Genomic DNA, 21,314 nt, shown 5'->3' with positions numbered 1-21,314 from the left:
TAGCTGTACCGTGGTAGTGCTCGTCTGATCGTATGGGACATTACTCACCCAGACTAGTTCAATCTGGTATTAAACCACGCTTCTGAGTGTGATGGCCGCTCTGGTAATGACATCAACCTACCTCTTGCCCGAATGTCAGTGCTGGGCGTATCATAAAGATATCACTGATTCTTTAAGACTACCTTGGTCACCCCAGTCATATACCATCGCAGTAGAGGCAACTGCGAAATCGCAGTCAAGGTTAAGCACGACTGACTCTCCACGAACCTACAAAATAGCTTGAATTACGAGACGGAATGATTAGCGGCCACTGGGATCATTTGAGATTAGCGTCATGATAAGTTCGAGGGACGGTGTATATGAGTGGTGGCGAACTTTATGGACGTTGAGTTCAGCCCTTTTGTCGCCAAAATAGACTTTATATTTGCTCCTGGTATTGGATGACCTAGGCAAAATAGTGCGGACTACAACGTGTTGTAGCGTAAAGTATTTTTGATACATCTTGGCAAGCATCGGGTCCACATCACATTTGCAGTGTCATCCCACGTGTTTAGCCTATAACATTATAGGTGCATGGCGAGAAGGTGTGGATGAGGAGGAAACGGGCGCACTGGATTGGCTATGGGCGGATGACTTCAAGTCGGAGGCGTTGCAGAGGAGCGGGAAAGGCTAATGGTGTAAGTTCAAGCTATTCTGTTTCATTTTTTCCTGTTATGCTAGCAGAATGCAACCTTATTCCGGATCCTGTGCAGCTATTAGCTAGCTAAGCTTACAGCACAGTGTCTTGAGTTTTCAAAAAAATTATAGTGTGTTGCGAATGAAACTGCAGGAGGCGAAGAAGACGTTTAGACCGCATTTGGCTATCACACAAACACCGAAGAAAATTCTCGTGCACCGCTTCGACAATTGGCATTGTGCCGGCATGACAGAATAGCACAGATCTGACCTGTCCCACTCCCCTGCAACGCCTCCGACTCAGGGTCATCCGCCAATAGCTAATCCAATGCACTCATTTCCTCCGTCATCCACACCTCCTCGTTGGCATGTAGGCGAAACACATGTGGTGGGTCCATAATGTAGACCCAATGCTTGCCAAGATGCGCCAAAGATACTTTACGCTAAATTCATCATGTAGTTGATGGATTGGCGTTGCATCAATTTGCAGAGCCATCATGATGTATGGTATCATCCTGCGACTGATCCGGGTGGAAGTACTGTTAACGGATTGATACTGTGACATGCATGTGATTATATTTTTCTTAAGTTCCGCTTGCCTTCAGTTTGTTAATGGCGCTCCAGAGCTTGCGGTGCGCCGACCTACATCTTCTTTCAACCACTGCTCATTGTTTCTGTAGGATTCATATTCTATGGAAGCTCTGATACTCGTTGGTGCTCTTCAAATTTCCTTGGGCGTGCAGATGTTCGTGCTGGGATTACGCCTCATCCTTAGTGTTCGAAAATATCACGCAAAACTCGTGGCTGACTCCGACGGCGAAACTAGCATGGCTTCCCTGTCTTCCGGGAGCGTGTATATGTACCAACTAGCAATACTGTGTAGGGAGATACTTGCCAAGTGGTCTGCAGAGAGGACACATCTGGTAGAGGATCTGTTGGGATGATTATTCAAGAGAGCGATCTGTTCACCTTCAGAATTACAAGAGATCTCTGCACATTGCAATGCTGTACTGCATAATGTCGAAATCGGAAGCACGATTGTTCACAGTTCCGAAAGGCCTTTGGAAATGTAGGCGGCTGTTTTGATATCAGTGGCTTGTATGCTAGATGAAAACATGGTTCAAGATCGCTACAAGAAATAGAGACCATATGATAGGTACAGTCCTTACCAATTTGAAAAGAAATCAACAGACTTGGCCATCTAAAGCTGTTTACTCGACTCTAGTATATCTTTCAACGAGATATTGCTCCTCTCACACATTCCGCGGAAAAGGCCACCCTCCATTTTGAAAAGATTGGATGGAGTATCGAATTCCTTTGATAATGTGTGAATATTGACCACCGAGGCATTCAAATCAACCTACAGCAACAAGGCCAGCGTCAAGAACCAAAATCCGGTCATATGAAATGATAGTACGAAGTCGGTCTGAAGTATCATCGCATTATATCATTGCACCGAGAACACAGAAGATAAAACGTACGGGCAATACAAAGTAGCGTGCGATCCTGGAACTCCGTCTGGATAGTGTGCTGGATCTGGCTATCAGTATCGAGATCGACAGAGGCTCTGAAAAGAATTCAACATCAGGCATCCAGGAGAGGAACACATGACTAACGTAGCCTCATCAAGCACAACGACCTTGCAGTCTTTCACCAACGCACGAGCCAGACTGAGCAGAGATCTCTCCCCTACGCTGAGATTCGCTCCCTCACTCTCAATAGTACTGTCAAGGTCGTAGCGGTTGGTGGGAGCTTGCTCGCTCCCGACGCCATCACTAGAAGATGACTGTTTCGAGGTGATACTAGAATCAAGCAGACAAGACCGATGCAGCGCATCCCATAGCACCGCGTCACTGTGTTGGGAGAATGGATCCAGGTTGGAGCGCATGGTCCCTGGGGATCATTTAGCACTTTGCACAAGAGCACGTAGATATACGATACTAACCGCTAAATAGAAGGGGCTATCAAGTTCGTACGTTAGTCCTGTGTTAGATCGTACAGGGAAATTTTACAGACGTCTTGTGGGATAATCGAAATCTTGGAGCGGAGATCTTTAAGACCAAGCGTAGATATATCGACACTAGAAAGGATAAACCAATCAATATTCGTCACGAGTAATGATCCACGCACCCATCAATAGTGATTGAACCACCAGACACCTCAACAATTCGAAACAGTGCAAGCATCAATGAAGATTTACCAGCACCAGTCCTGAGGGGACATCGCATTAGCATACATAGGTAGATCCAACAAACCAGCTAACCTTCCAACGACACCTATCTTTTCGCCTCCCCTGATCTTGATGGAGATGCCCTTCAATACGTTGGGAAGGCCCGGCCTGTAAGCCATCTTAACGTCGTTGAATTCGACGGCACCATGTTCAGGCCATTGCGCCGGGGGCTTTCGTTCTTCGATCTCATATGGAGCCTCTTGAGGTACCATATCGCCTGCGACGTACTGTACCACTGCGAGATGTCAGTAAGAATTGAGGTATGATGGAATTGGGGACTCACGTCGCTCCACTGAATTCATGTAATTCTGAGGCGAATAACAATTTAATAGCCTATGGGAGATAGTAAGGAAAGCCTTACCTCAACATCTGCTGTCTGTCTGGTTACCAGACTACACATTTGCGACAGCGAGGCTGTGACAAGGTTAATCGATCGTATAGACTGTAGTGGCGACATTGGGAGACCCACTGGTATACGTCAACACCAACCCTATCTGAGCGGCGTTTATCCCGGAGACGTCGATCACCGCGAGAAGAGCAACCTATTGAGATCATATTGAGTAACCACGAGGTATCTGTCATTGGGTAGACGCCTACAAGGAAGACTAATATGGCTCCCATGAAGTCCAACCTTATTGCAAGCCATCTGAGGGAAGGTGATGAACAAAGACCGCCAAGATATGCATAATTTGAAGGTTACTTGCCTCTGGTTCGTGACCACGAGTAATAGAGCTCTGTCCTCCAGATCAATGTAGTATCTATTGGCAGCAATAAACCGCTTCATTTCTCCGTAGCTGCGGATTGTGGGCAGTCCTGTTAAGGTCTCCGAAAAGTGGGCATACAGAAGAGAGCGAAGCATAGAATCTGATGACCAACTTCAACGGAGGCTTTCACGTCAAAAGTACAATAACAAACCCAGACGCTTGACTTCGCGAGCACCAGCTCGATAAAAGGCAGCAAAGTAGCCGTAACCGATAGCAATGAAGAACACAGCGATAACTAGTCAAGCATGAGCCATATCCTCGCGGATGATATCAATATGCTGACCAAAGTACGGTTCAAGGACAGAAACGATGACGATAGAGCCAACCACGCTGGACAGCATGATGACGACTGGATCTCCAGTCAGTTTCTATAAATGAAGCGTGCAACTAACGTACGCAATCTCGTCGATTCTGGACCATGGATAAGTGACATCTCAGCATGCAGTGATATATGACTCACGTGGTAGTTGATTGTCAATACCTGGATGAAAAGTTTCCGCAAGTACAACATAGCAAAAATAAATGAGATACTGACCGTCGATATCTTTGCCAAAAATGCTCAGGATTCGGCCCATAGGCTACAGGAACACAATAAGCATTGGTTTTAGCGCTTCCATATGCAATCACTCACTGTGGTGTCAAAAAAGGACATAGACGCATGAAAGACGTTGCGCACGGACTTGTGGTGCAGGCTTTGAGATGCATAATATGAAATGAAATCCATTCCAGCACCACTACAGCAAGTTGTGTTGAGTGAGCGTGCCGCCATCAGCGATAGGAACCGACTTACAGCAAGCATACGAAGATCGCTTGAGCGACCCCTAGACAGCCGTACAGCGTTTGATAGAACGAATTTGGTCTGTCGAATTTGCTGCACTGGAATTTAGAAAAGGAATCAAGAAGTCAATAAAAAGACACTGACTTGGCCTCCCACCAAACTAGCGTGTACGAGTTCAAGATCTGGCTTCCCTGCATTGCAAGCATAAAGAGAACAAGCAGGGGAACTGTTATTGAACCGCGTCCCGCAGCCAAGTATGTCCAGTACACTATGGGACTGTTTCAGTCCAGGGAAACATCTCAGATAAACTTGATCGCACCTGCCCAGGACACAGAGCCCGTCGACCGCTTCTCTTTGACGATCAAGCGACCTTCGAGTTTCCCACTGCCAGAAGCCCGTTCTCTGGCTCTTTCTGACTTCAGCTTCACATCCTCGATCGTAATGCCTGTCTGCGGAGTGACTTCCTCTTCCTCTTCCTGGTCTTCATCTTCCCCCTCCGATGCATGGCCACCGAACTCTAGGTCCAAACGCGCAAAATCACCACCTTGAGAGACCAGATCCTCATAGGTTCCACTCTCCGTGATGACGCCGTTGTTCAGGGTATAGATATAATCTACCTGGGAGAGGAAGTGGATCGCATGCGTGACCAGAATGACGGTAATGCCGCGATTTCGCAGGGCACCCACGATGGCATCTTGGAATAACGACTTTCCGACATGAGCATCCACTGAAAACATTCATCAGTATGTCAGATATCATATAAACCACATAGCTCGCCTGCCGAGAGCGGGTCATCAAATATGACGATTTCAGGTTCAAAGTAAAGGGCACGAGCAATGTTGACCTAGGTGGAAGATAAAGATAAATTCTGAACGGATCCAAGCCACGAACTCACCCTCTGCTTTTGGCCACCGCTGAGATTGATTCCCTTTTCTCCGATCTGAAATAACATGAGCAGGGATATCAAGTTGAATTCATCCACATACCTCAGTCAAATCCCCATCTGGGAGCAGTTGGAGATCTGGAAGTAGGCAAGCGGTTTCAATAACGCGCCAATATCTGTCCTCCTCGAATGGTTGACCAAAAGTAATATTATCGCGCTAGAGTAAGATGTTTAGAGGTATATTTGTCTTTGTTGGGGTGACATCATGCTGACCAATGTAGCATTCTGGATCCATGCGGTCTGCGGACAATATCCAACGCGACCGCCGAACGAGACATGCCCGGAGACCTTCCTCATCTCACCTATCAGTCCTTGCAATAAACTGGACTGTTCATAGGTCAGCAGTCGCGTCAAGAATTCCATTCGACGAAGGTACCTTGCCGCTCCCAACAGGCCCAACTACAGCAACAAGTTGACCTCGTGGAATTGTCATGGTCACATTCTTTACCTGGAAAGGAGGTGTATCTTTTCCGGGAGTGGACTTTTCCTTCGCCGTGTCCTCTTTCACACTCCTGTCCTTACCCCTCGGTGGACCCTTCGAGCTAAAGGCCTCACCAGAATCTTTTTCATAGGACTCCCACTCAAATGTTGCGCCCTTCGTCAAAAGCGCGGGTTCTTGGTCCTTATCAATCAAGAGTGTATCTCCGGAAATAAGCTCCGCGCGGAACACTCGTGTGAGCCGCTGAAGCGCGCTGGATGCATCGGGGATAGCCGATAGAGCCCGAGGCATGAACATCATTGGTTGCCGGAGAAGCTATTTGTCTCTCGATTAGGTGCGTGTTCATATATCCGCCGCAAAAGACAATTTCACCTGGAACAAACTCAGCGAACTGAATATAACGGCAACGTTGAAGTCGTGGGCTGTGAGGGTGTACGTGACGAAAGCTAGTGTGGCAGCGAGGACTGGCAGCGAAGTCGCGAGCGCCAAGCTGTGTAGATTCAATCAGGAGGCGTCACCATGCTTACACATCTGGACTTACTTCGCCGAAGTTAGATGAAGAATCCATCGAATACCATGCAGTTCCTTCTTTCGAAGGTCGAAAATTCCTAAGCAATGTTGGTGAGTATATTGTTGACATTCCTTGACGTCATGTTTACTTTGAAGGAAAGGAACCTCGTATGAAAAGTACTTGACGACCCGCATAGCCCCTATGCACTTCAGTGTCCTTGCACGTCCCAGTTGCCCCAAGGTTACGTACCAAGTACTTCTAGCAGAACTTTAGCTCGTTGATCAGTCCACTTCATTGACACTAAGCGGATACGATGTTGCAGTGTCATTAACCACTGTTGAATCGGAATCATGAGTATGAACAGCGAGAATCCAGCGAGTGCAGACGGCCCGAGCTAGTTTTTAAGTGTGGTTAGAATAAACTAAACTTTTCACAGCGTACAACAAACCTCAGTCAAGAGAATGATTAAACAAACTGTGACCTGAATAGGCGCGGTCCAGGCTTGAGGACAGTAAGTCATCTCTAAATCTGAATACCAGATTATATACTGACCTGCATGCTAGTGACGAGGGACAGGCCACAAGTCAGTCGACAGCAGGAGTGTAGTGCTTAAGTTTGCAACTCACGAACCACTGCGCACACGCGTCAACCCTGCTCACATCAGTAGAAATATGATTCACGAGCGTGGCGTTGTTGATTTTAACGCGCGCTTTGCCCGTCAGGTTCACTCCACGCTCGTAAATACATGTTATCAGTGCGGCTCTGGCCAGGACCCCTGTTGCCATCGAACGCCAAAAGAACTTGGGAACATTAGGTGAGCCGAGTGTAATTCATAAAGTTTAACAAACTTGGTGGGTGCAGATGCTGGCCATCACAGTGAGCCCAAAGAGCCCAAAGGCCATGGCAATCCCGCGACCGATATTAGGGCCAGGTGTTCCTGCAATGATTGCAACGGAACGCTCCTCGGCAAAGAGAATGATTTGCTGCCGGGGGAGGACAGGCGTCAGAGGCTACCACAACCAAACACAGAGGTTGCTATTTACCCGAAGGACGATTGGACCCATGAGCTGCGCAGTATCACCAAAGACCTGACAAGTGGTGTTGTACATTGATTCTAACAGCAATAAATAACAGGAAAACCCGTACCTTGAATATACCTCCAATCCAGAACATCCCACGAAAGACATCATTCAAAGCCCAAGCGAGGCTGGCCTCTTTCCGCCCTTCGGATTCTCGCCAATGGTTCTGAAATGTTGCATATCGCTCAGACCGAGTCGCACCTTGTTTCTGATCATTGCTTGAAAGTGCACGCATGGCCCAGCCGGTACGTTTGAAGAGAGACGGTCTGAGTTCTCCACTCTCAAGTCGTGCGTTCCATTCGGCTGCTGCTTTGACACGCCGCTGCCATGCAGCTTCAAGTTTAGCGGCAAGGACGGTCGACTCCCGTGATGGGTCCATTTTGTGTAGATCAGATGCTTGTAATGTGCGCTGATATCCGAGAATCTGGATGTATACATTATAGCAGTATACGTCGGTATCAGGATTCAATGACTGACCGTTATATCTGTGACCCAGGAGTACGTGAGCTGAGAGAAAATGGAAGCATTGGCCAAAGGCGTCAGCTGTAAAATGACATGTTATTAGAAGGGTCCCTCACAAAATCAGCGTAGGGGATTGCATACCGCTGCATCCTCCAGAGACGGGGGAGCTGGAGGTGGTGGGTCCTTAGGCAACCTGCCCGCAGCTCGATGAACTTCGGAGGTCATTTTTTGAAAAGTAGTTCACTTACCACAACTGCCACCATTTTTGACGAAAGTTAGTATACTCGTCACCAGTGTCAAGCTGAAGGTTTAAAGGTTGAGGGTTGGTTCCGTTGACCTCCTCAACCTTTTCCTTGTCCCCCTTCGTAGATTCTTCTGACAGTTGGGAGTTCATGCGGAACGAGATGGGAACAGCGAATACTGGGCTAGGCTTGCTGAGGAAGATTCGGAGCACCATCGGCCTTCAAGTTATATTATAAATACGCATTGTCATTACATGAAGATAAGCAGCATGAGGCGTACCGTGTAAGCTTGCTTGAAGAAACCTCACGGTCAATTAGGTCACCTGTCACTCCATCAAACATTCCGTGGCCAGTGAGACACGAGGGCTGAAGAATGGGGACCTCCGAGTCGAACTCTAGTACTACAATAGACCATTAGAGCTACCAGTGATAAAGTTATACACTAGCTGAAAGCGTGTCGTCGATGGAAGTCACTGTATTTCGGCACCGAGGCTTGCAGCTGGCTATATTCTATATGAAGAGGTAGTGTCGTGTCCTCCCTCATACCGAATTCATGAACGTCATACTACATTCAAGTTGAAAGTTAATTAATTAATTCCTTTACGTACCCGGGTCTGAGTCATCACCACGGTAATTTCCGACAACCTCATTCGGGCTCAGCCTACAACCATGCTCGTTCTCCTGGTTCTTCGTTAGTCGTCATAATTCAACCAGTGCCCTATGTTAGCTTGAAATTCTTCAGTATCACTTGAGTAGTCTCAACTTTTTATGCCTGCTGACATCCCAGTCGAAGACAGTGCAATGTGCATTGATGATCATGTTTCACGAATTGTTTTCATACCGTTGTCTAGTAGACAGGCCAGGGCACTGATTGTATCGTCGCTAGGTAGAATGGCAGAAACGAGCATGCTGTCGATGAGGCTCTTCGATCGTCCTGGTACAGAATTTTCTGCTCTGACCATTATGAACATATGCGCATCTCGTGTGTGAGTCTTCTATTGCTTTGTCCCACTGAACTCATTCAATGCTGCCGCTTACTATCCCAGCTAATCGCAATTTCACACCGGACGTCTTGGTCCGAAATTCTCGCAGTGCTTTCTATCGATAACTCTTTTTGGCTGTCGCAAGTAGTTGAGAGGGATCGAAGCCAATAAGAAGCAATGTGGCATAAGGCCGCCTTCGTGTTGTATGCTATTCCTAGTAGAAATTTCTGTGTTGCAGTTCATTGCTAATGCTCTATTTCGCATTGTGTACCGCCATCTCAGATCAATCATACGTATTCTCATCGGCAGCGCCAACATCACTGAGTCGTGCGATATCCGCAGTACCGCACCGCACCTCGGACACCTGTGGCACGTATATATACTTGAACGGTAGGCACCCCGATGGGATGAAGAGACTCGTCGACCATTGTGACTCATAGATTCATCATTATAGTATCTTCAGGTTCATCACCGTCTGTCATTGATACTGCTGGCGAGCAAGCCAGTCAAATCAATACTGCCAAACTCATCCTGGGAGGCCCCTCCTCAGATATAATCCTTCGGACCGTCTGAGAGAAACACTGCGTCATCGTTCCCCATATTTTCGTGAGTGAATCACAAAGCTTGACAAACTTCGGATGGTTTCTGGAATTAGTGTTGCCGCGAAGCGAACTGAAGTGGAAATGTGAGATTCGGTAGACTTTTTATACACCCCAGGCCTGCCATGTCTCACTTTGAGTGAAACCGCTGGGTCAGCAAGCCAGTCAGACCACTAATCTCAAATCGACCTTCTCCCACTATTATATCGTGGGAATCGGGTATGGGAGAAAAGACAAGTCGGTCATGCTCAGTCTACATCACACTCAGCAATATCACGAGCAGGTCTTGGTAGAGGCTCAGGGACCGGATAACTCGGAGTGAAAGAGCCCTTTGACTGATAGGAAATAAATAAAATCAGTACGCCCAGCGCAATCCAACTTGCACGGTACTCACAGAACCTTCGCCCATTTAAATCCGCCAAGTCCCTGCAATAGCTATGATTGCCACTGGTAGTGCGGCCTGTGAGTGTTTGAGCGGTTGACATTGGATGCGATGCCGCAGTGACAAAGGCTAATTTCTCCGCCTTTGCACGCGCTTTTGCTGCCAGACGCTTTTCGTGAAAGTGTACGCACTTCTCGTAGGCACGGCGGGCTTTGGTGCGCATTGCTTTGCACTGGTTTCGATGCCTCGTCAAACGAATAGCATCAACATTATGAGCTCCACATGCATCACAATCATATTCAATGGGTGCGCGGCGCTGAGGAGGCATGACGGCCGAAATCAATGGCTTGGGTAAGTTGATAGTGCTGGTCACCTGCTGGAAGTAAATACAGAACGGTAGTCACGGTTGGCCCAGGAAGGCTTGATGAGATAACTTTGACTGCGGCAAGCAAATTTTCAAGTTGGTGTCCAGTGTCCACGGCCCGAGCCGGCGCTGCTGGTGCCTAAGTATCATGAAGTATTGCAAGATGATCGCAAACGTCACAAGCGGCTCACAATCTTCAGACAATATGATTGCGCGGGGCCAACATAATGCGAAAATGTTGCAATGTCACTGCGTGGTAGTGACAGGAAGGTAAGACATAATAACTAGTGGTAATAGAACTACAACGTGTACCTGACTATCTAAAGATAAGTATTAGCAACTTCCGCTGGAAATTGCCCGGGGCTTTTCCTGATGGTCTTGTCGGTGTATCATTCCTTCTTCCACCCGATCCAACTTATTGAAATCAAAAGCATTTCCCTCTAGCACTTCGTTCACATTTAGAACTTCTTGGATTCTTCGAGAGCCGCAAATTCGGCATCAGGCAAGATACTTTCTCAGGACTAGCAAGGCATCACGAGGTTCGGCTGAGAGCCCGGGAAGTGCCTACGCAAAGGATGTTTCAACTGCGGCTTTTATAGCATTTTGGTATCGAAAAGTTTTTCCGAGTGTCTCAAATGTCTCATCTGAGAGATTCCACCATCGAACGGATTGTGTTGTGCTGAGATCAGAGGATGTGCGCTCTACTTTGCCTGTATGTTTTGTTGACCAGATTTAAGTTACATCTAGAGACTGCGCAAATTTTGCCGATGACCGGGCATAAACAATTTGGCAACCAGTCTGACAAAACTGGGCATTCTTGCCAACGGCACTAGTTGGCCACTATGGGAAAGCAGCTGGATAATGTATTTTGTCAAGAAATATAAAATTTGAACGATTGGTGGGAAATCACGCACACTCCCAAAATGACGGAGCCAAATGAAATCAAGGTTGAAGCTCTCTTGAGCATCATCAACTCCTCCGCACGCGAAGCAATGGCGGAATACAAGAACACTGGACATGGAGTCCCCGGTATCGACGCAAATACCCTCCACCCCCTCGACTTCGCAACGGATACACTTGCCCTCAGAAAGGCTATCAGGCTACTCGAGGGCGCGTGCGAGCAATTGAACACAATACTGGCTCCCCCCCAACACACAGCATATAATGTAAGTGTCGATTATAGACGGCCTTGTATGTTTTATTGCTGATATTTATAGTTTATCCATAATTATAATTGGGCGTGCACAAACGTCGCTACGCAATCATGTATTGCAGACGTCTTGGAAAAACACCCAGAAGGTCTTAGTGTGGATGCATTGGCTGACGCAGTCAACTTTGATAAGACCAAACTCGCACGTGTCTTGCGATTGCTGACCCTCAGGGGTTGCTTCAAAGAAGGTGATATGCATACTTTCGGTTGATAATTCTCTCTGAAGCATTTGGTGTTACACAGTCAAGCGAGACGTATTCGCAAACACGCGACTCTCCCTCGTGCTCCAGTCAACAAACGATGTTGGGTTTAATCTACAACACCAGCGAGGCTGCCACAAATTTGCTGCGGTTCTCTATGAGACCATGACCAATCAAGAGTTTGCAAGATCAGACGAGGTTGAGAAGTCCCCCCGAGCATTTGCTCTCAAAAATGAAGGCAAACACGGCAGCTTCTGGGAAATGGACGTAAGTTTTAGTTATCATATTGGCCTTTCATGCCTTACCATATTGTATAGGAAGAAGCTAGCGAAGTGCGTGCGGATTCGTCTGCTCATGACTGACTGACGGCTCACAATACACAGATATTTCACAAATGCATGATAGGCCATTCTGTGATCCATGGCTCATATACGGCATTGCATTGTGAGAATTTTTGTAATCGTCAGCATGACTGAAGCGAGCCATAAGATTACCCTTGGGACAATGTATCATCCGTGGTGGATGTTGGATCTGGAACCGGAACAATATCTATTCCTCTGGCGAAAATGTTCCCTCATCTCAGGGTAACCAATCAGGATCTCCCGGAAATCTTAAAGCTGTCAAGAAATGTGAGTCCAGACTCATCAGGTCTACACCCAGCGGGCAAGTTATATTTATATGATCAGACATGGGAGCAGAAGGCTCCTGAGGCGCTCCTCGACGGGCGCGTAGAGTTCGTCCCATTGAATTTCTTGGAGGAGTCACCTGTTGTTGGAAAGGATGTTTACTACGTAAGTGCAAAGTTTATTCCAATTCAATGCGGACTGCTCGATAATCTGATGTAGTTAAGGAGCATCATTCACGACTGGCCGGACAATGAAGCACGTGTGATTCTCCGCAATATCCGCAAAGTAATTGGACCAAACAGCCGAGTGTTGATTCGTGAGTCAGCCGTGTTTCAAAGCGGTGTTGATCCAGAATCAACGTCCTGTGATAGATGAGTGTGTGCTCTTGCGCAAGTTTGAAGAGGCAGACGTAGGGGCTAATGGGTCTACTGAGGTGAGTTTCGAGTTTGGTTTGACGGTGATCATGCATTCAAAATCATAAGGCGCTCGAACCTACATTGTTGAACTTCGGTAGTAACACACCATACCAACATGACATGGCTATGTGGCTTCTTTTCAATGGCAAAGAGCGAACCTTGAACGAATTCAAGAACATTGGGCAAGTTCCTTCCATGCCTGGATACGTTAACGATGTTTGATTTGTTATAATTCGCAGGGCCAGTGCTGGTTTAGTACTCACCCAAACCTATGATCTTGTAGGGATGATGCTCATGGAGTTCAGAATAGCTCAGGACTGATGTAGGACACAATTTGTGATATTTTGTTATTATATTTTTGCCCTCGATTGATCATATCATGATTTGACGAAGACGGCAACGACAAAGGAAACTTCGTCCTCTACCGATCAAGATTGATCAAGATAACCGAGAGCTTCCCTAGTGGCTCCGTGGACCGTCGGAAGCCTCTGCCCCTGCTGTGATATCCCCAGTACCGCGTCTCGGACAAGCGGGAATTTGAAGTAACCGTGACTGGGGTTAGAAAAAGTCATGTATAAAAAGTAGTCGACTGAAAGCTAGGGAAATAGGAGGAAAAGAGTAGCATCTATGAGGGACAGACGGAGAAACGTGGTAGTAAGTTAATATACACAATGAAATATGTAAGGTACAAGAATAGCTGGCGCCAGATTCTATAGAAAGAGCTTCGTATCTGAATAGACCTACTTGATAGATTCACACAGTCTGGCCTTGGCAACAACGGGACAATTCTAGTTTGCTGTATTTTGGGACCACTGGTGGCAAAGTACCTGTAACCCCAATCGGACTAAGTGATGCAGGTACCAATGGGAAATTCATATTACCTGTGAATTTTGTAACTCCAAGAATGGTTTGCTTGGGGCCACATTGCTATCCCATAAAGATACTCTTTGACTAGGATGTCAACAGAAGGTCCCCACGAAGGAACTTTCATAAGACCGTTGATGAATCATTTCTGAACTTCGGCATGATAATGCGCTGCCCAAGCCATTGCACCGCTTATGTCGAGACCAACTTCCAACATGATAATACTTATCATGTTGTGGTCTTTGTTCCCAGCTGCTTGTTCTTTGGTGTATGAGATCATGTCCTGTGAAGATCGTAAGCATACCCAAGCTGCAAATCAACGTACCCAAAACTGATTTACATTATCAATCAGAACTAAGTCTGTGATGCATTCAGCAAGATCCATGATGACATGATGGTGGAACACTTCATCAGGAAGGTCCATCTCCATTTCATATATGAATAAACATGGTTTTAAACAAACCGTATACTGCCAGAGCTTCATGTAGTCATTGATACTGCGCCTATGACCTTGTTCATGGTCAAGAGCCTTGGCAACAAATCCATGAAGAGATGCAGTAAAGGTTTCAAGGAAGTGATGTCGAGAAGACAGACTCGTGGATTGGATTGTGGAACCCAAAATCTATGCAAAAACATCTTGGGCTCCAGATGATCACCAAACAATTCAGAAGCACTTACTGTCATAGGATTTCACCAAGGATGCATTCGCCTTCCGGTCATATCTTATGAGGATTGTGTAGGGCATTGATCACAATATCCACAATTTCCTTGGTGACTACCCCGTTTTCGGTATCGGTGTACTCGTCCAAAAACAAGAAAGCATTGATCAAATCACAGCTGATCCAGAGGTGTTCTATTTTTCAAGAATGGCATCAGTTTCATGACACATTAATCACTAGGGGTCAATACAAACCTCTTGGTGCATTTGGATTAGCTAGCGCCATTAGGTAGGCTGTGAGCAGAGCACGTGTCAACCATTATCATAGTTGAGAGCTAGTGACATAAGTTGAACCAGAATCACATTTACTGAATGCTGCCCGTGATTCAGGACTCACAGCCTTGAAACCATGGATCAAAGCATTGACTTCAGCTTTCATATCTTCAAAATGAGAATTGATGGTACGAGGCCAGGGCCAGTTAGTCATAGTGTCTGGGAGGTATATCATCTTTGGGCGAGCATCCATAGCCTCCAAAATATAGTTTCTGATGAGGAGTGTGAAAGTTGAAAGGAAGGCAAATTATTTGATCCAGCCTAGAACTTCCAGCAGAACTTACTACATATATACCTGCATAGCCTGCCTCCCATACACATCCGCAATGAATGAATGCGGTAGATATTTTGGCATATGTGCCTATCTGAATACTGGCTTTGTGAAAGATCAGAAAATTTGGTCAGCTAGAGGCTAGCTATCATGATCTATCTTCCTTACATCATGTGGCTTCTTTTGAGAAATGGGTCATGGTAACTCGAGTGCACTTCCGCATTTGACGCTTCAGCTACTAGGACTACTTCCAGGTGAAGAAAGATGGAAATTTGGCTATTTGAGTATGCCTTTGAAACTGTGAAACACCACATCAGCTAACGACTAGTACTGATCAGTTAAACTTAGCTTGAAATATCATGAATGCATGACAGCTCTGCAAACCCAGTGGTTTACTTGGTCATATTTAGCAGAAGCTGAATTGCATCATTCTATAATTCGCATGGCTACAAAATCAAGAACTCATCAATTCACTGATGTGACGACTTGCTGCTTTCCTCCTTGGGCTTGATTTTCCTAGACTGTGCAGGATGTTTAGGACAATTAGTACCTCCATGACTGCTCCGACATTTTCCTGATGACTTTTCTCCAATGTCCTCATCAACATGGAATGATTAACCAGATCAATGAAATTTCAAAAGAGCTGTTCTACTATGTTCAATTTGATCTCTTTTGATGTGCTGACACTTGCGTGTGGTATTACTGGTGCCAACTACTCAGGTAAGCGATCCCTGATGAACTTAAGAGCACCACTATCATAATACACATGGTCATCATTCCTACCAATGTAAAATACTGATAGTTCCAAGTCATCAATGCGCTGCAACTTGTCTCGGCATCTCAAATCAGACTTCATTCCCATCTTTAGAATGTCCGCCTTCTTCACCAGACAGCGCGGACATGGGCATTGACCCAGAAATTTGATACTCGCAAGTAGAATTCTAGAGAATAATGTCAGGGTAAATAACAAGGTTAAAAAATGATACCTACTTTTCTGGATAGTTGGCTGAATAAGTAAAAAACCGAGGGAAAACTCGACAAGTGATGCCATCTGAACATTTGATGACAATACCGTGTTCATAAGCATCCATGACTTGTCATCCAGGAGGAGTGTCCAGATAGCGTGCATCAGCTCCCGCTTGCAGAAGGTATATGTCTGGTCTGTCGAGGGTTCCCCAAATATGCCAATATAGATTTCTTGAAAATCACTGGGGAGCTATCTCAAAATATTCAGCCCTAATGTTCAGCAGTAGCAGATGAGACGACATACAGTTAGTATATAGGCAACATGGTGACATGCACCAGATGCTGGCTTCCCTCTAGTATATTTAGACTGATTCCCAAAAAATAAATTAAATGGCCACATTGAAGTGTCCCTGAAATTAGTTAGATGAGTCGCATCGGACCAAAATATGAGGGAGGCAACCATGCGTTCAAGACCATCATCAGGTTCACGCGGCAACTTATTGATCTCCTCATACACTTTGAGCATGGCAGGGGAGCTGTGAGCTTCTGAGAAGACCTGGATGGTCTTTTCCTCTGAGATCTTCCAGTACTGAGTGAAAGGCGTCATATTGAAGGTCTGCAAGTTATTGTCCTTGAAAACGGCTGTGATAATATCAATGAGTGAGCGGTGGTATACTCCAGGTATCTCCAACTCAGGAGCATCCTCCTCTGATGTCCATTTCTGCTTCTCCTTTGGTAGACAAATCCTGACTGTGGATTCACGCCAACCATATTCCTCCTGGAAAGGATTGGACTTGTCGTCCAAATATCTATTGAGCAGCTTCGATTCACGGGTATGCATGATTCCAACTGCATCTTTCTGGCAGAAGAGAGGATCATTGAGAAATGTACCAAGGCGATCAAAGTGCGCGGCCGAGTTCAGACCTGTCCCAGGATACTGCCATGCCATCAAAAGTCCGCACATTGGATTGGTGAATGCATCGAACAATTCATCCATCCCTACATCTGTGGACAGAAGTCCAGCAAGAATCTTTGTGCACTTTGAGCCTGGTTGATCACAGTCAAGAGTAGGGGCATCCGTCACAGTGTTAAGAGTGGTGCCGTCTGTGGGAACCAGTGTGGGATGGGTGGGATAGATATGATATAGGCCCATGTTGTCGGGCTTGGTCTCGAAAGGCACAAGGGTGGGTTCTAGGCTAGGGGTGGGGCTGGGTAACTGAGGGTGATTGACAGCACTGTTGACATCTGTATGCGAGGCCGACACTGCAGTCTGAGGCTGCTCACCATGCTGCTGGCGACTGGTGCCTGGCATATGAGCAAGATGTGTTGCTGAACCAGGAAGGTAATCAACATAGCGGCGTGGCATTCGGATTGTGCGCCCAGAGCATTGTGAGACAACTGGACTGGGTGGCAGGACTGTAACCTGAAATTGTGTCAAGATCAATGAGACATTACAATGTAATTCACTAAAAGAAAACACTCATATTATCTTCAGGGAGTGGAACATTGTCGCCAGCTATGTGTGACGGTCCAGCAACATCATTATCCTGCTGCTACAATGTTTTATGAATATTATGAGAGGCTATAAATGAAATACTCACAGGCACATCATCATCAGGCGGGTCAACCCAGCCATCATTGCAGATATGCTGGATTCCGTCCTGAACAATCTTGTCTGAGTCTTCAATACGAGGCCTCTTCTTGCTGTGCTTATCCGACCTGCACTTTTTTGGCTTTTCATAGATAGAGTCGGTCAGCTTAACAGACATATTATGCCCACACTGCACAGCATGCGATGACAGCTGCCTTGTCGATTTGAACTGCCTCCCACAACCGAGGCACGTTGGACGGTGTAGAAACAACAATACTGCTAGGAACAAATGATGCTCCTGACAGTATCTATAAATGTTGAAAGGTCGTGCGTTGCCTAGTCTGCGTTACTTGAGGAGACAAGCGCGTTCGACCCTAAAGGGAAGCGAGTGCAGCAAAGATCTAGAGGTACGCGCTGAAGCGAGGCGCGAGAAAGCGCAGGTGCGCGCAAGGTACGAAGGCACGGGAACGCGCGCGCGTATTAGCGCGAAGCGCAGGAAAGCGCGCACGCATGTGTGGAAATGAGAAAGAGTAAGCTTAAGTGAGGATAAGATGTAAGACAAGTGAAGAGAGGTGCAAAGTGCAGACAAATAGATTTCTACTATGTTCAGCTAGGTAAATAGTGGGTGGTACTCAAGTCAAAAGTAAAGTTGGGTGAAAAGTAAGTTTAGTTTATACTGCTGGCTTATATAGCGCGCCTAAGCGCAGTCATGCGGAGCCGAAGCGCTACCGAGTAGGTATGTAAAAATATATATATATGTGAGAGTCCATGATAAAATAAAGATGGAATAATATGCAATGAGAGAAATAGAAATATACGCACTAGAGAACATGGTGGACAGTGGATGGATGCATCTGGATGGCTGGCGCTAAAGGGCGCGCAAGCGCGGGAAAGCGCGCGCGCGCGTATACATCGCGAAGCGTGGGAATGGTGCGCGCATAGCGTGCGTTGCGCGGGAAAGCTGCGCATCATATAGGAATCACTGTGGATAGTACACAGAGTGATGCTATAAGTTCGTGCTATGTACTTCTTAGTGAAAACTACCATATCACACCATGAGAGGCATGATTCTCTACAACGGCCTGACATAGTTAACAAGATACAACACAGTGAGGAAAGTGATAAGTTACCTGGTCACGACACATCTGAAGTCTTTATAGTCACCAAGACTTGGTGTCAACTGCTGCCAATTCTAATCCTTGAGCAAGATAAGCTCAAGAGTCGTGGGCTGATCCACTGTTCATGCGACCAGCGTGCCAAGCTCACCAAGCCAAAAGTCACACTGCGACACCAAACATTTAGAAATTGATATTGAATATTGTAAAGCATACAGTACAAATAACATAATGGGTGCACTGGAAGTGGCATCTGTTAGACACTGTTGTATCTTTCACATGGAGATTCTCATCAATCACCATGCTGATCAGGAGGGGAAGCACCTGGTTGACGAGAGGGGTAAGAAGAGACCTACCAGGCTGGCTCACCTACAAAATGCCAGTCAACTTGAGTTGTGGAATGGAGAAGGGAGATCCAAAAACCAAAACTCACCTCTGACACTTAGACAGGGAGGGGACTGGGACCATCCAGAATAGAACCAAATGTGGGAATGATGCAAGTGGAGTGGGGGATCCGGGAATAGCAAGTGCAATGTCAAAGTGGGCATATATAGTCAATATCTCTGGTAGGTTAGGAGCACCAAAATCAGAGTTGACCTAGAACAAAATAAGTGTCAAACTACTCACTTGAGTGTGTCAATGATGCTCAGCCAAGATTGAGGTACCAGGAAGGAGGTCCTGTCAAAGGTCCTGAAAGTTGCTGTGTTGGTGCGAACGGCAGAGGTAAATGGTCTATGTATAAGAATAGTGATGCACAGGGCCGGGCCTCAGGCCCTTGAGCCCTGAGGCCAGGCCTTATGTAGGCCAGGCCAGGCCAAGCCCACAAGTTGGGCTTACTAGGGCCTAGGGCCTGGCCTGTAGTTTGACTGGGCCAAAGCCCTGGGCCTGAGCCCCAGCTTTTCCCGTCCGCGGCCGATGTTGAACATTTAAACTATATAGTTTTAAGTTTTCTCGAAAAGGCAGGTATGTACTGTTAGTCATATTAGATAATCATTCATCTCTTTCATAATGCCCATCGTCGTATCTGACAATGAGTCCACATCAGGACATGTCGTGTCTCGACCACGGCGAACTGTGACACTTTCATCACAGCTTACCGATGCCAACAATGATGCGACTCCGGAGCTCTCAGCCCATAGGAACAAACCTCCCGTGCCTGCCATCAGCACCCCAAAACCAGTACCAATCAGCAGCAAATGAGGAGCAGAGGATGCGGTAGACAAATGTGCGTCTGATGAGGGTGCTATGGAAAATGGACCTCATACAAGTAAGTTCTTATGTACATCTCATCTCAGGACCACTGAGTTCGAACATTGTAGGCAAACACTTGCGCCACATTGCAAACGCTGATGGTGAGGCGTCGTTCACAGATGGTTCTAGCCCATCTGTATTTGATAATGCAGGTATGTATCTACATTGTCCGGTTCTATAGCTACTTGTCAATGCTTCTGATCAACAGATGAGGCTCCGAGCACACGCAATGCAACACCTATGGACACCAAAGGTTTTTTATCCGACATCAATGTACAAGATATATCCACAACCCCGACTGTTCGACATGAGGAAAAGAGCTGCGATGTTAGCGCATTTTTTGGCAAGCCATACGCACACAAGGCCAAGGATGGGAAGACTCGTACAGTCCAAGACTGCGAGCCATGCAAGTAAGTAATGTCTTCGATGTGCTACCTCCCAACTGACAAATTCATAGAAAAAAACATTACCCATGCCAGATTGTTAGCGACACTTCGACATGTCGACGCCATATTGCCTTTCGGCATCCAGTAAGTTTAGTACTTGAATATTGATGCTTCATCTGTGTATTAACGTTTAAAGGATGCCTATCGGCAATGGTGCAAGACTAACAACTTCGAGTCAATGCTACCTCAAGATGTCAAGGAACACAAAATGGCAGCTATGGTGGTGAACACACAGCAATCAAGTCTCGATGGACACCTCCGAGAGATTCTGCCCAACAAGGTAGTTGTACCTTATACTGATACACTCTTCCGCGAGGCCGCCATTGAATGGCTGATATCTACTAGCCAGGTAAGTATTCATTACTTGTATTCAATATGATTTCTAACGTGATTTTACAGCCAATCCAAGCTGTAGATCATCCAAGCTTCAAGAACATGATTAACATAGCAGCCCGTGCTACAAATGGTGTGGTCCTACCAAACCATAATGCTACATGCCGCGACATCATGGACTTGTTCAAGACACAGATGTCGAAGTTAAAGGACCAGCTCAATTTAAAATTTTTTAGTCTGATTATCATCAACTGATATTGCAAACAGAGCAAGCTTGTATCTGGTGCTGTCAACCTGACGTGTGATGCATGGCAGGCCAGTAATGCTGATGGCTATTTCACCGCTACTGGCCACTGGATCGAGGAAACATCACCTGGTATCTGGCAGCTCAAATGTGCTGTCCTTGGATTCACGCAACTGAATAACTCCCACAATGGACAATGTCTTGGGCAGGCTTTGTTCAAGATAGTGGATCGAGTGGGCATTGCTCATAAGGTAAGGTGTTAGAATCTTGGTGCGCTGTGCTCACAGGGTATTAGATTGGCCACATTACATGTGACAATGCCTCGAATAACGACACAAT

General features: G+C 46.4%; 5 protein-coding genes across 5 annotated transcripts; 2 read left to right on the top strand and 3 right to left on the bottom strand.

The window, feature by feature from the left end:
- Positions 1–1,876: 1,876 nt before the first annotated feature.
- On the bottom strand, positions 1,877–8,275 carry F5891DRAFT_1126061 (ABC protein; the record flags this gene model as incomplete). The annotated part of the gene is made up of 38 exons (XM_041364040.1): positions 1,877–1,990; positions 2,040–2,101; positions 2,157–2,242; positions 2,292–2,568; positions 2,621–2,636; positions 2,692–2,755; positions 2,806–2,886; positions 2,939–3,140; positions 3,189–3,213; positions 3,267–3,319; positions 3,375–3,447; positions 3,606–3,769; positions 3,821–3,904; positions 3,953–4,018; positions 4,130–4,150; positions 4,205–4,247; positions 4,301–4,403; positions 4,460–4,540; positions 4,592–4,715; positions 4,767–5,174; positions 5,225–5,291; positions 5,343–5,387; positions 5,434–5,547; positions 5,604–5,717; positions 5,767–6,144; positions 6,202–6,319; positions 6,371–6,437; positions 6,489–6,539; positions 6,590–6,734; positions 6,789–6,841; positions 6,893–6,899; positions 6,967–7,140; positions 7,189–7,323; positions 7,384–7,428; positions 7,487–7,843; positions 7,897–7,962; positions 8,023–8,074; positions 8,130–8,275. 38 exons carry the CDS (start codon positions 8,273–8,275, stop codon positions 1,877–1,879), a joined length of 4,281 nt encoding a protein of 1,426 aa, XP_041230826.1.
- Positions 8,276–10,002: 1,727 nt separating this feature from the next.
- F5891DRAFT_1183198 (uncharacterized protein) lies at positions 10,003–10,415 on the bottom strand (the record flags this gene model as incomplete). Its single annotated transcript, XM_041366254.1, has 2 exons — positions 10,003–10,040; positions 10,100–10,415. The coding sequence occupies 2 exons, from the start codon at positions 10,413–10,415 to the stop codon at positions 10,003–10,005; spliced, it is 354 nt and encodes a 117-aa protein (XP_041230825.1).
- Positions 10,416–11,366: 951 nt separating this feature from the next.
- F5891DRAFT_1139171 (S-adenosyl-L-methionine-dependent methyltransferase) lies at positions 11,367–13,536 on the top strand. Its single transcript, XM_041364867.1, has 11 exons — positions 11,367–11,617; positions 11,669–11,849; positions 11,905–12,128; positions 12,179–12,193; positions 12,245–12,305; positions 12,351–12,490; positions 12,548–12,652; positions 12,707–12,803; positions 12,859–12,920; positions 12,970–13,085; positions 13,143–13,536. Exons 1-11 carry the CDS (start codon positions 11,375–11,377, stop codon positions 13,222–13,224), a joined length of 1,326 nt encoding a protein of 441 aa, XP_041230824.1. The 5' UTR covers positions 11,367–11,374; the 3' UTR covers positions 13,225–13,536.
- F5891DRAFT_1126059 (terpenoid synthase) lies at positions 13,529–14,933 on the bottom strand (the record flags this gene model as incomplete). The annotated part of the gene is made up of 7 exons (XM_041364039.1): positions 13,529–13,730; positions 13,785–13,887; positions 13,957–14,050; positions 14,108–14,389; positions 14,520–14,604; positions 14,677–14,680; positions 14,789–14,933. 7 exons carry the CDS (start codon positions 14,931–14,933, stop codon positions 13,529–13,531), a joined length of 915 nt encoding a protein of 304 aa, XP_041230823.1.
- Positions 14,934–19,946: 5,013 nt separating this feature from the next.
- Positions 19,947–20,486, top strand: F5891DRAFT_976216 (uncharacterized protein; the record flags this gene model as incomplete). Its single annotated transcript, XM_041376588.1, has 4 exons — positions 19,947–19,968; positions 19,997–20,104; positions 20,161–20,362; positions 20,432–20,486. 4 exons carry the CDS (start codon positions 19,947–19,949, stop codon positions 20,484–20,486), a joined length of 387 nt encoding a protein of 128 aa, XP_041230822.1.
- Positions 20,487–21,314: the final 828 nt, after the last annotated feature.

This window comes from Suillus fuscotomentosus (assembly GCF_016647785.1).
Source record: "Suillus fuscotomentosus strain FC203 chromosome Unknown F5891scaffold_7, whole genome shotgun sequence".
NCBI lineage: Eukaryota > Fungi > Basidiomycota > Agaricomycetes > Boletales > Suillaceae > Suillus > Suillus fuscotomentosus.
Note: the sequence above shows the minus strand (reverse complement) of the source record. Positions and strands in the feature narration are given on the sequence as shown.